The 19,099-nt window shown below is 57.5% G+C and overlaps 1 protein-coding gene across 2 annotated transcripts in view; it reads left to right on the top strand.

The window, feature by feature from the left end:
* The window catches only part of STARD10 (StAR related lipid transfer domain containing 10), a 56,692-nt gene that overhangs the window by 35,033 nt on the left and 2,560 nt on the right, over positions 1–19,099 (top strand). Inside the window, exon 1 of one of the 2 annotated variants that reach the window (XM_014955810.1) lies at positions 15,082–15,689. The exons of the other annotated variant lie outside the window; for it this stretch is intronic. Within the exon in view, the coding sequence (XP_014811296.1) occupies positions 15,525–15,689 (165 nt within the window). The 5' untranslated portion in view covers positions 15,082–15,524. Of the gene's footprint in view, positions 1–15,081; positions 15,690–19,099 lie in introns of those variants that run through there. 2 annotated transcript variants of the gene reach the window in all.

Consider the following 19,099-nt stretch of genomic DNA (forward strand, 5'->3'; position numbering starts at 1 on the left):
GCCTATGTCCTTCCTGTGCTGAGGATGCTAGGCGCAGTGAAGGCTGGAATAGAGCCTCCAGCATATTCTGGCGTTACAATTGCCCCAGAGGTGTGTGAAACTCCAGAGGGAGGAAGACGGGTGGGTGGCCACCAACAGGGGCACCAAGCTCTGCCCCGGTCCCCAGGGCTGCCAGCTTGGATGACTTTGTCTCCAACCTCTTGCTAGAGACCAAACCTGCCCTGAACATCACAGACACCCACCTCAGTTTAGCAATGCCGTCTCCCATCAGTCCAGCAGCCAGGACACTCCAACAGAGGAGCCCCACAGCCCCGAGAGGGCACCTTGTGGGTGGCCCCTGTGGAAGGAGGACACAGCACCCGATGTCTGCTCGTCGTGCTGGCAGAACAGCTTTCCTTGTCTTTCTTCTGCACGTTATCTCGAGACGTCGGAGCTGCCAGCTCCTGCCAGCGCTCGCGCAGCCTGACGTCGGTGCAGCTTGAAAGTGCGCGTGGCGTGTTTGATGTCAGGATTACCGGCTGGGTGTATTGTAAATGCTAAAATGAAATAAGAAGATTAGAGAAGAAAAGCGCCGCTCCGCAGCGTGCGCCTGCCGATTGCCTCCCGCTGGATCTTCTGCGGATGATGGGGGGCGCGGGGACCCAGCCTGGTGGCAATCACCCGGTGGAACCAGTGGTGCCACAGAAAGGGTTAAAAAGGGGCCGAGCATCTTCCCCTGGCACTGAGATGGGGCAAGAGGCAGGATGGAGTCCTTCCCAGCTTCCCCAGGGTGTTGGGCATCCTGATGTCCTGGTTCATGGAATTGTCACCGGCTGATCCTGCAGTCTCCCAACCTGGGTCCCAGGGGTCAGCTCTGCCTTGCCCAGCCCTGGGGCAGATCACGGTGGGGCAATGGGTTGCGTGGGGCTGGTTGGGTGCCTGCAGCCTTGCAGAGAAGCTGGGTGGGCTCTGCATCCCTTCCCTCCATGCTGTATCCCTTCCCAGGGAATCGAGGCACGGCCCTCTCCCAGCCTTGGAAGCTGGCTTTTGGGAGGGAAAAGGCTTGTACCTCCTTGGAGGCAAGTGATGACTGTCTGTAGGTCCTGCCAGGGGAATCTGGGGGTCTCCAAAGGGCATATGGGGCTCTCTTCTCTCCCACCCGTGTGGCAGGATGTCCTTGCCCATCTGATTGTCTCCCCAGCACTGGGCATCTCCACACCTCTCCTACACCCTTGTGCTCCCCACACCAACCTTGGTGGGGCAGGAAGGGAGAACAGGAGGCCACGGCCTCATGGGTGAGTGTCAGAGCTGGAGGGGACAGAGGGACAAGTCAGGGGCATTGAATTTCAGCAGCAGCATGAATTCAGTCTTTATTTTCAGCTGTACTCATCCCCAGCCTGACAGAGCTGTGGCTTGTCCCGGGCATATGGGGCTCTCTTCTCTCCCACCCGTGTGGCAGGATGTCCTTGCCCATCTGAGCCCAGACCCAGCACTGGGCATCTCCACACCTCTCCTACACCCTTGTGCTCCCCACACCAACCTTGGTGGGGCAGGAAGGGAGAACAGGAGGCCACGGCCTCATGGGTGAGTGTCAGAGCTGGAGGGGACAGAGGGACAAGTCAGGGGCATTGAATTTCAGCAGCAGCATGAATTCAGTCTTTATTTTCAGCTGTACTCATCCCCAGCCTGACAGAGCTGTGGCTTGTCCCACTGCCTGTGCTGGAGGAGGAGAAAGAGGAGGGGGAGGCCACCCCATGTTCCCCACAGCACTTGTGCTCTTGCAGCTTGCCAAGGTGGGCACGGAAGCAGTGTGTGGGGACACAGGGCTCAGCCTCACACATGACAGGATAAGTCGTCCCTGGCAGGATAAGTCCTGGGCTCCCTCCCCATGAATCCCTTCTGACAATGACCCCTACCCAGCCAGGGGACGGGAATGACATGGGGTATCCTGCCACAGCAGCACCCAGTCCCCCGAGGACTACACCCAGCATCCTGCATCCAGGAGCATCCCACATACCGAGGCACCCTCCACCCACTCCCGTGCTCGGTGCTGGCACCAGACAGGCCCAGGGGCATCCTGGCAGCCCTGGGGCAGTGAGGACAGCAGGACATGGAGAACCAGCCACCTCCAGGGCCTCTTCCCTTCCTCGCAGCAAGGAACAGCGAGCAGGCTGGTGGCTGGCCCCGTGCCGTAACCATGCGGGTACCTGCCTCCCCCCCTTGTCTCTCGCATCTGTTCCCAATCAAAGCATCATTTCAATCCATTCAGGAGAAGGTTTTTCTCCCTCTGCTACCAAATGCTATTGTTTTTCGGCGGTGCGGCAGCTCGGGAGCAGCAGCTCAGCACCTGCCCGCGCCAGCTCTGCTCAGACACGTGCGGGCGGGAGCCTCGAGCAAGCCCCTGCTTGGCTCCCACCGGCTAAAAACAGAGCTGTTTTCAACCTCATGGCAAAGTACTAGGCTGCTGGGGGGGCAGATGGGGCTGGTACACACCGAGGAAGGCAGCAGCTGGGGGCTTGACCCCCTTTCTGAGGCTCAGAGATTGGTGTCGGCAATGCTTGGACATCCATGTGGGGCTGCTGAGTGGGTGACAGAGATCCATCACAATGCCCAGGAACATCCCCCATCACACAGGCTTTGCTGCCAGCTCCAGGATCCCAGCCTGGCATCACCTCAGGTAGGGGCAGACTCCCCACTTCCCCCCCCATGCCACCCTGGATGTGCCAGGAGCAACCAGGTCTGGATCGTCTCCCCTACAGGACTCACCCCCACACGTTGCTGCGGGGCCTCTGTTGCTTCCGCGCAATTAATGAGCTTTAATTGCCTGTAAACACATCCCCGGCAGCGCCGGAGCTGCCATGGGAAGTCGCTGGAGTCGGGAAAAGGGAGTGGGAAAAGGGAATCGTAGCAACTGTTGCTACGGCTGGACCAGTCATCCCCAAAATGTGGCTGTGGCCGAATGGGGCTCACAGTGTCACCGGCACTGGCCACAGCCCTGGAGCCAGAAGTGCAGGGGACACAGGGTCCATGTCTCCTGCCCTTGGTGCCACCACCACTGCTGTGCTTCGGCACTGAATCATGTGGGACAAGGACATCCCACAGAGAGCCCACACGCTGGGACGTGGCTGTGTTTGGGGACCCACGGAGGGGGTGGGGGAGGTGGGGAGGGGTCCCTGCTGTCCCATTCTGCTTGTCCCCCGGGATGGCCATGCAGGCGTGTAGGTGGCACTAATGAAGTCTGCAAAGGTCAGGGCTCCGGGTGTCAGGAGGCAGTTTCCGTAAATGCTATTTTCTAGCTCAGTGCCCTGTAACTCTCTTTGAACATCGGGGTTAAATAAAACAAACAGCGCATTTTAATCACACCCTGCACATCGTCGCTCCCGAGGAACGGCTCCCTGAGCCCGGCACGGGTCCCTGCCCCCTGCCCACCATGAGCCCCCTCCCCAGCCCATTTCCACGGCACAGGATGGGATGGACCACCCAGGGGTGAGCTGGGGACTGTCCCCGGGGTGGCTCTGTGGTCTGGAGACTAATGTCACACCAGGGAGGAGTGGGATGCACCTCTGTCCTGAGTGGGCTTGGCATCAGTGGCACAATGTGGGCTCGGTGCAGCATCCATCCCCCTCTCACCGCTCTGCCAGCGAGGGGAGAGGGTTGAGGTGCCCGTATGTGGCCACCTGTGTGTGTATGCGCACACATGTGTGTGTCCATGTGTGTAGGAACATGCATGTGTGTGTGGGTCTGTGCTTGTAAGTGCAGGTATGTGAGTGCACACACAAGTGTGTAATCACGTGTCTGGGTATACAGGGATGCATGTGCACATATATGTACATATATACATGTGCACATGTCTGCATGTGTGGGTGTGAGAAGCTGTGGCTGCCCCATCCCTGGAGGGGTTCAAGGCCAGGCTGGATGGGGCTTGGAGCAACCTGGTCTGGTGGGAGGTGTCCCTGCCTATGGCATGGGGTGCGACGGGATGATCTTTAAGTTCCCTTCCAACCCAAACCATCCTATGATTCTATGATCTATGTGCTCAAGCACACACGTGTGTGTGTGTGTGTTCACCCCCTCCTCACACCATGCCTTTGGAGCTGTTTCCACCGCTGTGATTGCGGGGAATTTCTGCTCAAGCCCCGGCAAGGGCTGGGGCCGGGCGCGGGAGCCGCGACAGCCGGAGCGACACGCGCCCGCGCCGGAGATAAGTTCCTGCCACAAAGTTTTTCTTTCCCTGCTAATTTTCTGATTAGCCCCTGTCTGATGCGGCGGCGGCAGCGCTCCACGGAGCTTATTCAAAGGCGGCGTAATCTTTCTAAGCAGCAAACAGGGGGCAGGGACGCCGTTCAGCTCCCAGCAGACAGAGCCGCGCGTCGGGAGGTAATAACTCTTCAGGGACTCGCAGCCGAGCGGTGACAAGCCGCCGGGAGGGCTGTGGAAATCCTTTCTGCGGATGAGCCGAGAGGATTCTCCTGCTATCCCCTAAAGCCTGCGTGTCACCTAGTCCAATAAAAGGCATTATCGGGAAGGTGGCATTTGTGTTCTTGGCGTATCTCAGGCCTCCAGCCCAGCCCCGGCTCTGCTGGCTTTGCATGAGAACGGGAGGCTTAGGGCACGGTGGGTGCTGGGGGCTGCCTGGCAGTGTTGCTGCTGGGTGGGGGGGGGGGGCTTCCCCCTGCTCTCTGTGCCCCCTGCCTCCAGCAGAGGAGGGGTTGAGGAGCACAGGGTGCCCTCTTTCCATCCTGTGTCTTTCCTGGTCCACAGTCACCCACCCTGCAGCACCAAACCCTGTGCCCACAGGCTGGGCATCTCCTGCCCTGGTGATGGCAGCAGCACCCAGAACCACGTGGGGTCTCAGCATACCCACTTGCTCTCCTCTCTACCTTCAAGGAGGTGCCAGGTGGAGGATTGGAGAGTCTGGGGGGCCCAGAGCAGGAGGGTGGACCTGTCATCTTTGTTGTGTGAAGATGTCTCAACCCCTGATCCATCCCTCAGCCAAGGGTGAGAATGGGGAGGTCCTGCCAGCCATGGGGGTGCCGGGCACCTGGTAACCCCAGCTCTGGCTCTGGGCACTGTCCCCAGGGCTCGGGAGAGAATCTGGAAGGGGGTACACCAAGGCTGTGCTGGGAGTATCATGCCACAGAGAGAAGGATGGACCTCATGGTGCAGGAGGTCACCTTGGGGTGGCCCTGGATGTCCCCTGGATGATCACAGGAGCTGTCAGCCTGTGGCATCATCTGCTGCAGCCACCCCCCAGGTGGAGCAGGTACTGGGGCATGACAATCAAGCGGTGCCCATGCCTGGAGGGGACAAAAGCCCTAACCCCCAAGCTAGGGAGGTTCTTCCCTGCTGCCACCCACCCTGGCAGAGCCCCAAGGTTGGGGGGGACTGGCTGTGCACAGCTTGGGGAGCACCGGGGGGCACCCATTCCTGCCCCGACTGGCTAATTTACTGTGCGGCTGTGCACCGCACTAGCCAATAACTTTGAAATGATGTGGAGATTTGCAGCCAAACCCTCTCATAAAGAGATTTAGGAGGGTGACGAAGATAATTAAACATCCTTCCCCGAGTATTGACTTGCAGCTGAAAGGGGGAAAAATAACTACATTTTTCATAGTCCTTTTAAATCATCCTGATGCCCAGCTGGGGCACTGTGCAAGAAAGCCCTGGTCTGGCAGCCGTGGGGCTGGAGGCCCCACAGCCCTGTCTGCCAGGCTGGGAAAGGGGCATGGAGGAGATCCTGGATTTGGGCAACCCAGACTGGCAGCGGGTACCACAGGGAGGGAGGGATACTGCAAGGCAAACAAGGCAGGGGTGACATGAGGCTGGCTGCCACCCGAGCAGCTCTGAGCAGAAGGGTTAAGCTGAAATGAGCAACATAAGGCGGTGGGAGAGCTGGGGAAGGGGGGACACAAGGCCACTCTATGGGGAAGGGGGGACACAAGGGATGGTGGCAGGAGGCAAGTGTGGAGCAGGATGCACCAAGGAGGGTGATGGAGATGGGAGTGGGGAGCTTAACGTCAGGTCTTTGAGGAGTATCAAGAGCATAGCAACATAGAGTCATAGAATTGTCTGGGTTGGAAGGGACCTCTCAGATCATCGAGTCCAACCATCAACCCAACACTGACAAAACCACCACAAACATCTGCCAGGCCTTTAAATATCTCCAGGGATGGTGACTCCACCCCTTCACCGGGGAGCCTCTTCCAAGGCTTGATAACCCTTTCAGTGTAAAAATTTTTCCTAAAATCCATTTTAAACCTCCCCTGGTGCAACTTGAGGCCATCTCCTCTTGTCCCGTTGCCTGTTCCTTGGGAGAAGAGACCGACCCCCCCTGGCTACACCCTCCTTTCAGGGAGTTGGAGAGAGCGAGAAGGTCTCCCCTCAGCCTCCTTTTCTTCAGGCTGAACACCTCCAGCTCCCTCAGATGCTCCTCACAAGACTTGTGCTCCAGACCCCTCACCAGCTCCATTGACCTTCTCTAGACATGCTCCAGCACCTCAATGTCTTTCCTGGAGTGAGGGGCCCAGAACTGGACACAGCCATCAAGGTGGGACCTCACCAGTGCCAAGTAGAGTGGGACCATCAGTGCCCCAGTCCTGCTGGCCACACTGTTCCTGATACAGGCCAGGATGCTGTTGGCCTTCTTGGCTATCTGGGCACTCTGCTGGCTCATATTCAACCCCTGCCGACCAACACCCCCAATGCCTGCTGAAGCAGCTGCATATGTCTGCACACGGATAAAGCATGTTTGCAACATTCTGTGTGTGCGTGCACATGTATGTGCATGGGGATGTGGGTGCCCTGAGGTCCCAGCTGGTGCACTGCCAAGCTGTGGGGTGTGTATCTCACCAGCATCATATGCTGCCACTTATGTGCTTCTTGGCTGGCAACATGTGGGTGGCTGACATACGTGTCCAGACATGTGATTGCTGTGTGATATCTCTGTAAGTGACAGTTACCATGCTACCTGTTGGGTGGAAGAGTCACAGGTACCTGTTGGATGTCCATGGGTGCAGCAGGATCCCGCGGACATGTTGCTGCATCCATGCCTGCGCTTCCCCCAGGTGACTTTGTGTCATGCGTGCTGTGCGGATAAAGCATGTTTGCAACATTCTGTGTGTGCGTGCACATGTATGTGCATGGGGATGTGGGTGCCCTGAGGTCCCAGCTGGTGCACTGCCAAGCTGTGGGGTGTGTATCTCACCAGCATCATATGCTGCCACTTATGTGCTTCTTGGCTGGCAACATGTGGGTGGCTGACATACGTGTCCAGACATGTGATTGCTGTGTGATATCTCTGTAAGTGACAGTTACCATGCTACCTGTTGGGTGGAAGAGTCACAGGTACCTGTTGGATGTCCATGGGTGCAGCAGGATCCCGTAGACATGTCGCTGCATCCACGCCTGCGCTTGCCCCAGGTGACTTTGTGTCATGCGTGCTGTGGGCAGCCGTTTCTCTGCTGTGTGTCTCACAGAGGTGTGTCACTGTGCTGTGTACTGTGGAGATGCGTGGGATGCACACACCTGGAGGAGCATCTTGGGGCAGAACCCTGCCCTGGCACAACTCCGGCTGTAGGAGGACACTGAGGAGTGGCAGAGAGGTACAGAGATACTCAGGAAATGTGTGGAGTTGCATCACCTAAAGGACCTTCTGATCCATCACCAATGGCATAGAACTTCTGTGGGACCTGCCCCGCCAGTCTCACCCAGGGAGCCCACCCCACAGATCACCCTCCACTGGGTTTCTTGAGGGCAGAGTTGAGGCCAGAACTCATGACGTTAGACATGTCGCTGCATCCACGCCTGCGCTTGCCCCAGGTGACTTTGTGTCATGCGTGCTGTGGGCAGCCGTTTCTCTGCTGTGTGTCTCACAGAGGTGTGTCACTGTGCTGTGTACTGTGGAGATGCGTGGGATGCACACACCTGGAGGAGCATCTTGGGGCAGAACCCTGCCCTGGCACAACTCCGGCTGTAGGAGGACACTGAGGAGTGGCAGAGAGGTACAGAGATACTCAGGAAATGTGTGGAGTTGCATCACCTAAAGGACCTTCTGATCCATCACCAATGGCATAGAACTTCTGTGGGACCTGCCCCGCCAGTCTCACCCAGGGAGCCCACCCCACAGATCACCCTCCACTGGGTTTCTTGAGGGCAGAGTTGAGGCCAGAACTCATGACGTGGATGAGTGGGTAACCCCCATCCCTCCATGCCCTCTTCACTGTGCCAGCCCCTGGGAATGTGCTCCCCACCACCCACCCGTGCTCTGCCATCAGGGACACCTGATTTTACCAGTGTGGATGCTCTGAACCCCCTGCCATACCTTTGTCTGAGGCAGATGGTGCTGCCCTCAGCCCAACTCCCTGTTAAATGGTGCCAGAGATGACACCGTGTCTCTACACCGGGAACAAGGAAGGGACCCAGAAGGGCTGGATACCCTGCATGTGCTGGGTCCCAGTCTCCAAGCAGGGCTGGGGGGGAGAAATTCACACACACACACCCCTACACACACACTTTTGCCTGAAACCAGAAGCTCCCAAAGTGGCAGAAAAAGTTCTGCACTAAAGCATAGGGAAGCTGGTGGTCCCCAGGTGCAGGGTGCCAATGATGTCCCTGCCTTGTCCCCCTCTCTAGAAGGTCTTGGGGGGACTGAGGAAGCTACTGTGGGTGGCTCGGTTGTTCAGACCCTGCCTAGAGCAGGAAAGATGCAATGGCAGCACAGGGGGAAGAACAAAGTTTCTGGGGCTTCATCCCATCCTCGGCTTAATGGCAAAATTTTTAGGGGGAGGGCAGAGGGTGGTCCCTTCTCTGGGCTCCTTGGCACTGAGAGGAGCATGCCCACTGTCCTGGGGACCCCTAAGTGGGTCCAGTAATACCGAGTGTCCTGAGAGGCTGAAACTGAGGTGTAAATCACCCCAAATCCTTAGCTTTGAGCTGGCAAGACTGGGCTGTTCCGGGGGTGCCACAAAACAGCTCAGAGCAGCGGGGGACACTGACCACAGGGGTGGTGGGGTGAAGCCACTGCCAATACCACCCTGAGAGGGCATGCTGGGGAGTAGCCCACACCCGCCTGGCACCGGGGTGGGGGACCCAGATCAGAAACAGGCCCAGCCACCACCGTGGGTCATCAGCCTTGGACGTGATCGTGGCATCGGCGTGGACACATCTCCTCTGCGGCTGATGACTGTCCCCTCCAGGGGCATGATCCTGCTCCTCTGTCTGTCCCTCGCCTCGTCCCCTTCCCTGGCCTCTCCCGGATGCTGGCCATGTCCCTATCCCTGTTGTCCATGGAGCACGCGTGACACCCAGTGGGCGACCACCAGACTGCACCACAAGCCGGGCGAACGGCACAGCCCAAAAAGGGATCCCCGAGCACGGTGGCCGCTACCCGGAGATGTCACCGATGTGGGGTACATTGTCCTCATGAGTGGGGATGGCGTGGCACTGCCCGAGGGAGTTGCGGCTGGGTTTTAATTGGGTTGGTTTCCATGGGCACATGGTTGGTGGGCGTCCCTGCAGCCCTGATGCTCTAGGGTGTCTCCAGGACCGTAGGTGTCTCTGCAGTCCCAGGAGTCTGTGGTCTCACCAGGGCCCCTGCTTGTCCCTGGGGCAACCCTGGGGCTCTGGGACCTCTGGGGTCTCACCAAGACCCTGAGGTCCCTGCAGCTCTGGGGCTTTCAGGAGCTCCCTGAGGCCCCAAGGGGTCTCTGCAGCCCCAGGACTCTGGGGTGTCACTCAGTCCCCTGTGAGTCCCTCCAGCCCTGGCACTGTGATGTAGTCTCTGAAGTCCTGGGACTCTGGGACCACACTTGGCATCCAGGGTTGCCTCCAGCCCCAGGGCTCTCGTTCTCACTGGGCCTCTGGGGTGTTACCAGGACCCTGGTGTCCCTGTAGCTCTGGAGCTTTGGTGTCTCATCAGGACCCCATGGCTCTGATGTCACTGCAACTCTGAGGTCTCCTAGGGGCCCCAGGGGTCTCTGCGGCCCCAGGGCTCTGGGGTTTCATTCTGTCTCCTGAGGGTCCCTGCAGCCCCAGGATTCTGGGGTAGACCCTGAAGTCCTGGGACCACATGTGGCGTCCAGGGGTCCCTGCAGACCTGGGGCTCTGGGGTCTCTCAAGGGTCCCTGCAGCCCAACAACGTTTCATGCCTGTCCCACTCCTGGGTCAGCATCTCGTTTTTCTCTGGCTTTCCTGCTACTCACTGTGTCCCTCAGAGGGGAGGCAGCCTAACCAGAGCTGATGACCTCATGTCTTTCAGGGGTTTAACACCTTCCTACTCCCATCCTGGAGAATCTTCACACCCCAGCCACCTTCTCCTAGTGCTGTGTGGTGGGCTGTAACCCTTCCTAACTGCTCCGGCTGGGTTTCTCCAGGCCAGGAAACTCTCAGATTATCCCCAGTTTTTCCTCCTCTCTTGCTCATGCCCCAGGAGATAAACCCTGGTGGAATGAGGATCTGAGGGGGAGCCGCTGCTGTGGTTCACATAAAACCAAAGCACAACTGTTTTCTGTAGGAAAAATATTTTTCATTTCCATTTGCAAAGCCTTTCAAAGCCAATTCTCAGAGGAGCAGGAGTGGTCGATGCAGAGGGGATTGGATGCTCTTCTCCAGCTCTGGAGAGGCTGGAGCTCATCCTGCTGAAGCACCCGAGCTTATTAACGGAACTGTGAACACCCACACACAAAGCCCTGCAACCCCACTCCCAGCATTTAACTCCCACACCGTGGATCTGGAGTCTGTAAAGTCACTTGAAGAGTTTAGAAATTTGACCTGGAGACTGAAAAGGGAAGGAGGAAGGGACGAGAAAATCCTTGTTCGGATACAACCGGGATGGGGGCTGGGTCTTCCTCGCTATACCCTTGCCAGGACCTCCTGCATGCCCTGGTCCCACCAGGCTCTGGAGAGGACCCTGCTCACAAAGTGAGTGGCCATGGGCAGGCCGGGACCCCAGGGGCTGCTAGAGTAAGGGTCCCCCATGTCATAGAATCATAGAATCACAAAATTGTCTCAGCTGGAAGGGACCTTTAAGATCATCGAGTCCAACCATCAACCTAACACTGACCTCAGCACCATGTCTGCCTGGCTTTGTTGCCTTTCTCTGGACATGCTCCAGCACCTCAATGTCTTTCCTGTCATGAGGGGCCCAAAACTGGACACAGCACTTGAGGTGGGGCCTCACCAGTGACCAGTACAGGGGGACGTTTTACTGCCTGAGTCCTGCTGGCCACACTAGTCCTCATACAGGCCAGGATGCTGTTTGCCTCCTTGGCCACCTGCGCACATTCAGCCACTGTTGACCAACATTCACAGGTCCTTTTCCGCCCAGCAGCTCCAGCCCCTCTTCCCCAAGCCCGGAGCATTCATGGGGTTGGTGCAACCCAAGTGCAGGACCTGACACTTGACCTTGTTGATCCTCACACTGTTGGCCTCGTCCCATCCATCCAGCCTCACCCCCCCTGAGTGTCATCCCCCACTGTTCATGCACAGTGACAAAGAGTGGTCAAGAGCAGGACCCTGCATACTCACAGCAGACGAACCCATCTTGGCAATACCCTGGAAGAGCAGCCCAGAGATGGGAGAACCTAGTGAAGGACAATCCTGTCACCTGATGCTGCATTTCTCACTTGGGAACACACAGACATGGAGCACAGCTATACTGACAGCCCAAGGAGTGTAACTCCATGCCAGCCATGGGACCACCATGAACTGCCCAAGTCCCTTGGTTAAATAAAGCTAGTATCCAACTAAACCAGGTATGCCAAGCCACCACCAGCAGCTGGATGCAGCAGGACAGCGGGGTTACATCACTAAGCCCGGGGTGCAGATTCATCCAGCCCCAACAGCACGGCCTGAAAGGCACCATGCAATGGGGACACACGCAGATCCCACCCAGGTCTGTGCTGACAGATACTCCTGCAAAATGAGTCCATAAAGTTTATATTCCTCAGGCTCAGGTCTTGCTAGGGTGGCAGGTGGCAGCTCTGATTCCTCCAGAGAAGCATCCCTTATTTCAGCACAGGAAGGACATGGACCTGATGCACCTGTGTGTGTGTGCATCACACACCTTATCTACTTATTGTATCCAGCTCTGAAGTGCTCAGAACAGGAGAGACATGGATCTGTTGGAACAAGTCCAGAGGAGGCCACGGAGATGCTGCAACGGCTGGAGCCCCTCTGCTGTGAGGACAGGCTGAGAGAGTTGGGGGGGTCTTCAGCCTGGAGAAGAGAAGGCTCCAGGGAGACCTTAGAGCCACTTCCAGTCCCTAAAGGGTCTCCAGGAGAGATGGGGAGGGACTCTTGATCAGGAAGGGGAGCCATAGGATGAGGGTGAAGGGTCTTAAACTGGAAGAGGGGAGATTGAGATGAGATGTGGGGAAGGAATTCTTTGGTGTGAGGGTGGTGAGAGCCTGGCCCAGGTTGGCCAGAGAAGCTGTGGCTGCCCCATCCCTGGAGGGATTCAAGAACAGGTTGGAGGGGGCTTTGAGCAACCTGGTCTGGTGGGAGGTGTCCCTGCCCAGGGCAGGGGGATGGAACGAGATGATCTTTAAGGTCCCTTCCAATTCGAACCATTCTGTGATTTTATGATTTCCTCCTCCCCTGCTGCTGGGCTCCTGCTGCTTCCTCTGTGGAGGATGGGAGGGTTGGGGCTGTCATACCTTAGGGATACCCCATAAGATGGTGTCACATTGCTCCTGACATAGCCACAGCCTGGCTGGAAACTCAAGGCGACTCCAGCCATACGATGTTTGATATTCGATGCTCACAAAGAGAAGTGAAACAAGATGTGACAGAGGCAAGGTTGCAGTAACATGTGGCTTTATATTTGTTACAGTTGCCTTCATCTCTCTCCCTTGGGGCTCATAGGTTCCAAAAAGCATCACCCAGATCCAGACCTTGGGTTCAAAAGTGCCAAGGGCAGTGGTAAATGGAGGTGGTTTGAGCATGAGTTCTTACAAGGGCAAATGGGTCATGGATACTTAGCTCAGCTGGTGGCTTGCAGGGGACATGTGATGGCGACCAACAAGCTTTTGGGTGGCTGCACTGTTGTCCAGCTTCAGAAAAGAAGAAAGTACTTTCTGTTCGAGATTCCAGCCCAACCCTCTGGGCAGAGAAATGCTCCTGTCCCTCAGGTTCAGTCAAATGTGGCCAGGCAGGGCTGGTTCCTGCTTCAACGATGCTGGGCAGGACACCTGCTCATTCCCACACAGCTGGTCAGAGCTCCTCCATCCCCAGGACTGCATGTCCTCCCTTCCTTCACCCCATGGACACTCTTTGGAGCCACAAAACCCCCAGGCTCAGGTCCCATCGTCTCCCACGCACCCACATGTGGGATCTCCAGGCTGTGTCTGGTTCTTGCAGGGGCTGGGGTGATCGCACACACTTGCTCGGGGACACACAGGTGTGCGTATGCTTACACACAGGCTCCTGTGCTCCCCATGGGACACTACAGCAGTGGCGTTAGACAGCTCTAGACCATAAATTCATCCGGCTTCGCTTGCTCCCTGCTCCGCAGCCCCAAGGCCACCCCAAGGTCTTTCCTCTGCATTGTCCCCAACTCAGGATCTGCCATTCCCTGCCCACTGCGGCACTTCTTTAACCAAGCGTGGAGCTTGGCAGCTCTGCCTCACCAGTAGACGGCCACGGCACCCAGAGCACAGCTCCACAACAAGCCATGCTGCATGGAGGAGTGGTTGCTCAGCCCACCGTGCTGCGGCGTTGGCAGCTGCAGGCAGCCTTCCTCCCCAGGCAAGACTTCAGAAGCACTGCAGCTCTCCAACTTTCTCCCTGTTCTCCCTTCTATGAGTTTTTGCCCATGCCTTGATGCCCAGCTGGCAGCTGCTCTCAAGTGGGATGCCCCAAAGTCAGCACTGGGGCCATGCTCCCCATCCTCATCAGAGGGTCGGATGAGAAGACAAGTGCACCCTTGCCTTGCAGGTGAGGCTAAACTAAGGGGAATGGGTGTGCAGCAAATGGCAGAGCATCAGTTCAGGTAGACCCCAAGAAACTCAACATCCAGGTCAACAGAAACCTTGAGGACATCAACAAGACAGAGCGGATAACCCCAGATTTCACCCAGCCTGGGGACTGAGGGAGCTAAGCAGGGTCCCAGTGAAAAGGACCTGGGACAAGGTTCCAGACGAGGTCCTGGACAAGAGGCTGAACAAATCATAGAATGGCTTGTGTTGGAAGGGACCTTAAAGATCACTGAGTTCCACCCCCCTGCCATGGGCAGGGACATCTCGCACTAGACCAGGTTGCTCAAAGCCCCATCTTGCCTGGTCTTGAACACCTCCAGGGCAAACAGCATCCTGGGCAACATGGAGTGTGGCCAGCAGCCTGAGAGAAGGGGTTGCACAACACCAGGGAACCCCCAGCTGGATGCTGCGTCCAGACTTGCCCCCAAGTTCAGAGAGAGGTGGAGAAGCTGGAGAGGGACCAGCAGATGCTGCTGGAAAGGCTGGGGCCTGGGGCTGGATGGATTGGAGGGGCGTATTGGGATCTACCAGCATCATGCAACTACTTGGAGGGCAGATGCAAAGATTTCAGAACCACACTGTCTTGGTGGGGCATGAGATGTAACAAAGGACAATGGACATTTATTGCAGCTTCAGGTTGGACAGTAGGAAATTTCATTTTTTGTCCTAGGGAGGTGGTGGGACATGCCATCAGGGAGGTGCAGCAAGCCCATCCTTCAAGACACAGCTGGGTAAAGCCATGACTGACCTTACGCTGTGCTGGTGGTGTTTCTGCTCCAAGTGGGAGAATGGCCTAGAGACCCCCAGAATCACCAGGATCCTGCAAGCCCGGTGAAGGGCAACCTCCCCACCTGCAAATTCTTTCCCTTCCCCACATCAGGAGCTCACCCCACAGACCCAGGACACCTTGACAACCAAGGTCCTGTGCACTGGACCGTGGCCCAGTCCCAGGCATTTCAGGACCCGCGCTGGCCCGCATCCTGCTGATGCCGAAGCCCATGGCTTCCGCCGTGCTGCCGGGAGGCCCCGGCTGCTGGGTCCTGACAGGTGATCAGCTGATCCTGCCGGCAAGCTGGTGCTGCAAAGTCAGGAACGGAGATTTTCAGTGGTGGCAGCGAGGGGACAGCAGGGCCGGCAGGGACGGGGGGCTCAGGGAGCCAGGGGCAGCTCTACCCTGAAAGCTGAGCCACCTGCAGGCTGCTACCTGCTGAATAATAGAGGAGCTGCCAGCCAGCCGGAGAGAAATGCGATCCTGGTTAGCCAGCCAGAGAAGACATCCGAGCTCCCAGCAGCCGCGATAGCAACTGCAGGGAAGGAGCCTTCCTCCCCGCTGCTCTGTGCGGCGCAGCGTGGCCGGGGTGGCTGGAGGTCTCTGCCCATCCTGGTGTGCCTTGGGCGGCCGGTGGTCTGCTCCGGGGGCACAGGGTAGGAGCTGGGAGGATGATGTGAGCTGCAGCAGGCACCCAGCAAGGCAGAGCTCAAGGGCAGAGCCGGGTTTCCCGGGAGGTGAGGCAGAAGGAGCCTGCCTGCCTGCAGCCAGTGCCCCCACCCTGGGTCTGCCAGCTCGGCCCCATGTCCAGAGGAGGGGAGATGGTTTATATCCCAGATGACTCCGACTTCAGCTCCTTCAGGGACCAGTGCGAGAGCCTGGAGGGCTGGCACTGTCGGTACAACAAGGCTGGTGTGACCGTGTGGAGTCAGGGCCAGGAGGAAAGCTGCACTGTGCAGAAAATCAAGGTAAGCAGACGCCGGCGGCTGCAGGACTCCTAGCCCTTCCCTCCCCCAGCTGCCCCCGGGGGTCCCTGGGGTGCTGGCCCATCCTGGGGGTGCACAGAACACTTGTCCAGCCTGCCTGGAGGTGTTTCTGCCCTAAATGCTGGGGCTGCTGGGGTTGGTTCCCCAGAGGTGGTTCCCCAGCTGGCACGCTGCTCTGCAGGCTCACATTGCCTGCCCCCGTGGCTTTAGCCTCCTGACCCGCCGAGGTGCCCGCTGCAGTGTCCTGCCATGCATGCACGCATGTGGGCTCACATTGCGGCTGCCCTTGAGCCAGACACAGGCAGGAAAGCCCCTGGGATCGATTACGTCGTGGAGATGGCCTCACCGGGAGCCCCCAGGCATGAGACAGGCTGGCGGGATGCCTCCTTGGTGCCTCTCACCCCGGTCACACCATCCTGATCCTGGGGCACATGCCCTCCCATCCTGTGCTGGATGATCATCCTGGAGAGTTTAAGACACCACCACCCCCTGCCCCTGCCACATGCTGTCTCGAGTGGTTTGTTGCTTGCCAGGGACCAGATCTGGGACGCGAGGTTCAACTGTCCCTCAGGTTGTTACACTTTGTTGCTCACCTGCGTGGCTGTCAGGTGACTCAACAAGAGTGGTTACAGGGTGCTGGGGGCAAGGGGAGTGGGACCCTCATTATGGGGCTCTGTGTGGGAGCATCCTTCAATCAATGCTTGGCTCCACAGCTGGTGTCACAGAAGGCTTTGGCACTCAGGGCTTTAGCTTCTCTGACAACCAAGGACCAGGACTGCTGGGCAGGGATGGGATCCACCTAAGAAAGTAGGGCCAGAGCATCTTGCCCAGAGGAGAGCCATCCTTTCATCCAGGACTAGGGTCAGGGAAGGGTTACTGCGACCTGAAGAGCAGGGAAGGCAGGGGGAGGTGGTGAAGAGGTGATTTGGGTACCAAACGCTGGAGGAGGCTCTTGCACCGCTCTCCTGAACACAGAGCAACCAGCAGCCAGTCTTGCATGCCTGCACACCAGGAAACATGAAGAGGAGCTGGGCACACAATGATTTCAATGCTGCCGTGGATAGAGGTCCTTCAGGGCCAAGGGGAGGAGGAGAAGCTTCTCTGCTGAGGTGTAGCTGCAAGAGATGCCACCTTGCCATCATGAGCCGGGAAAGAGCTTCTGGGCTAGGATCAGGGAGCACTTAAGCTAGCTGGGCCTGCACAGTCCACAGGACCAGGCAGGATGTACCAGGGGGTGCTGAGTGGTATCTCTTTGATACCTCATCTCTTTGAAAAGTCCTGGTGGACTGCAGGAGGTCCCTGATAAGTAGGGAGAGGCAAACATCCCATCCATCTTCCAGGAACGTAAGAAGGATTCTCCAGGGCTCTATAGGCTGCTGTGTCACCTCTGTTCCTAGGAAGGTGATGGAGAACATCCTCCTGGAAGCTGTGTCCTGAAGGACAAGGGCAGTGGTAATGGCAGCAGCGACCTCCCAAGGGCAAATCATGCTTGACTGGCCTGATTGCCTCCTGCAATGAGAGGACAGGCTGTGTGGGTATGGGGAGAAAGGTGAAAGCCCTGTACCTTGACTTTATTAAAGCCTTTGACAGGGTTTCCCATAGTGTCCTTGCCACCACATTCGTGAGATCTGGACTGGAGAAGTGGATGATGAGGTGAGTGGAAAACCAGCTCCCCACCAGACTCATGGCATGGTGGTCAGCAGTCCAGATGGTGGCCAGTTGCTGGGTCCCACCCTGCTACTGGGATGATGGGATCAAGCACCATCTCAGCAGGCAGCACCGTAGAGAGCATTTGAAGTGCTGAGGATGAACCTGCTGCTCGGCATGACCTGGAAAGGCTGGAGAGATGGGCTGGCAGGAACCTCACAAAGTCCAGCCAAGTTCAAACAAGTACTAACCAGCAGGAGGGATGCAGTTATATTCCCCTTTGCCACCACCAAGTCCCATAGAGAGTGAACCCCAGGCAGGTTCAGGGGGTTCTGAGCACCATCGCCCAGCCTGGCTCATTGCAAGTAATACCTCCTTGATATGTTTTTTCCCTCCTCTGGAGAGGACCTGAGCATGGTGCAGGGGTTAGCGTTGCCCAGGGACCCTTCCCAAAATGTGAGATGAAGGATCCCACCCAGTCTGTGCAGGAGACCTGAGCTGTGCAGGCTGGGGTTGGGGGTCAGAAAAGCCCCAGTCTTTCCATTAATGTGGGTATAACCTGGAGAGCCCCTGAGAAGTTGGAGCTCTGGGTTTTTTCCACCTGAATTCACTGTGGATGTTGTGGTTCAGGGCTCTGTGCTTTCCCTGTCCCAGTTGACCACCTGGTGTGGCTGTTGCAGAGCCTCTATCCATCCATGGCTGGAGATTTGTGGTGAACAGGTTTTAGTGGAGGATTTGGGAACTACAAATGTAGCAAGGCTACAATGGTCCCACTGTGATGACCAGATCTTCCACAAGCCCCGGAGGACCATGAGCTCCACCTCCAGCTGGAGGCATCCTTCACCCTGCAGCAGTAGCACCTCCAGAGCCAGTGGGAAGGGGGTGGCCGGAGAGGGGGAGCAGGGGGAGGGGGACTCGGTGCTCTCACACTCTCCTCCACAGTGGCCTGGGGAGTGCAGCACATCTCCAAGCCTGTCCTGGGCATGAGTCCAACACGCCGGGCAGAAACCATCACCCAGGCCATCGGGGAAAGCTTGCCTGAGATTGATGGGACCTGCCATGTTCAGAGGGCCATCTCCGATTACACAGCGCTGCTGAGCACCTCATCAAAGATGCAAGGCCTCTAACGAGGAGCATATGACATCTCCTTCCTCCCGGCATTGAGAGGAGCAGGGCGGTCGGCTTCATCAATAATGCATTTGCCGGCACAGTTGGGCAGCTCCACGGCTCCAGTTACAGTCAGGGTCCCACCAGCCATTCTGGACTGGACCCCGTGCCTGAGACCATTGTGCCAGGGCATGAACACCCCTTTGATTGCCCTGCAGGAACATGGGGTGAGGGGACAGGGATGGGCTCAGGGTACCCCAGCACCAGAGCCTGGACCACCAAGTGGCTCTGTTTGAGGGCAGAGGGTCCTTCTATCCCCACTGCCCCCCTGCCTTTGGGCTGGTGCATGCTGGCAGTGGGGCAGTGGCTCTGCATGGCCTGTCCTGAAGGACATGCAGACTATCGAGGTGCTGGAGCGAGTGCAGAGGAGGGCAACAAAACTAGTGAAGGGCCTAGAAGACAAATCATATGAAGAGTGGCTGAAGGAGCTGGGGCTGTTCAGTATGAGGAAGAGGAGGCTGAGGGGAGGCCTCATCACTCTCTACAACTACTTGAAAGGACACTCTAGAGAAGTTGGTGCTGGTCTCTTCTCACAGGTAATTAACAATAGAACGAGAGGGAACGGCTTCAAGCTCCAA

Source organism: Calidris pugnax, unplaced genomic scaffold (genome assembly GCF_001431845.1).
Source record: "Calidris pugnax isolate Ruff unplaced genomic scaffold, ASM143184v1 scaffold228, whole genome shotgun sequence".
Lineage (NCBI taxonomy): Eukaryota > Metazoa > Chordata > Aves > Charadriiformes > Scolopacidae > Calidris > Calidris pugnax.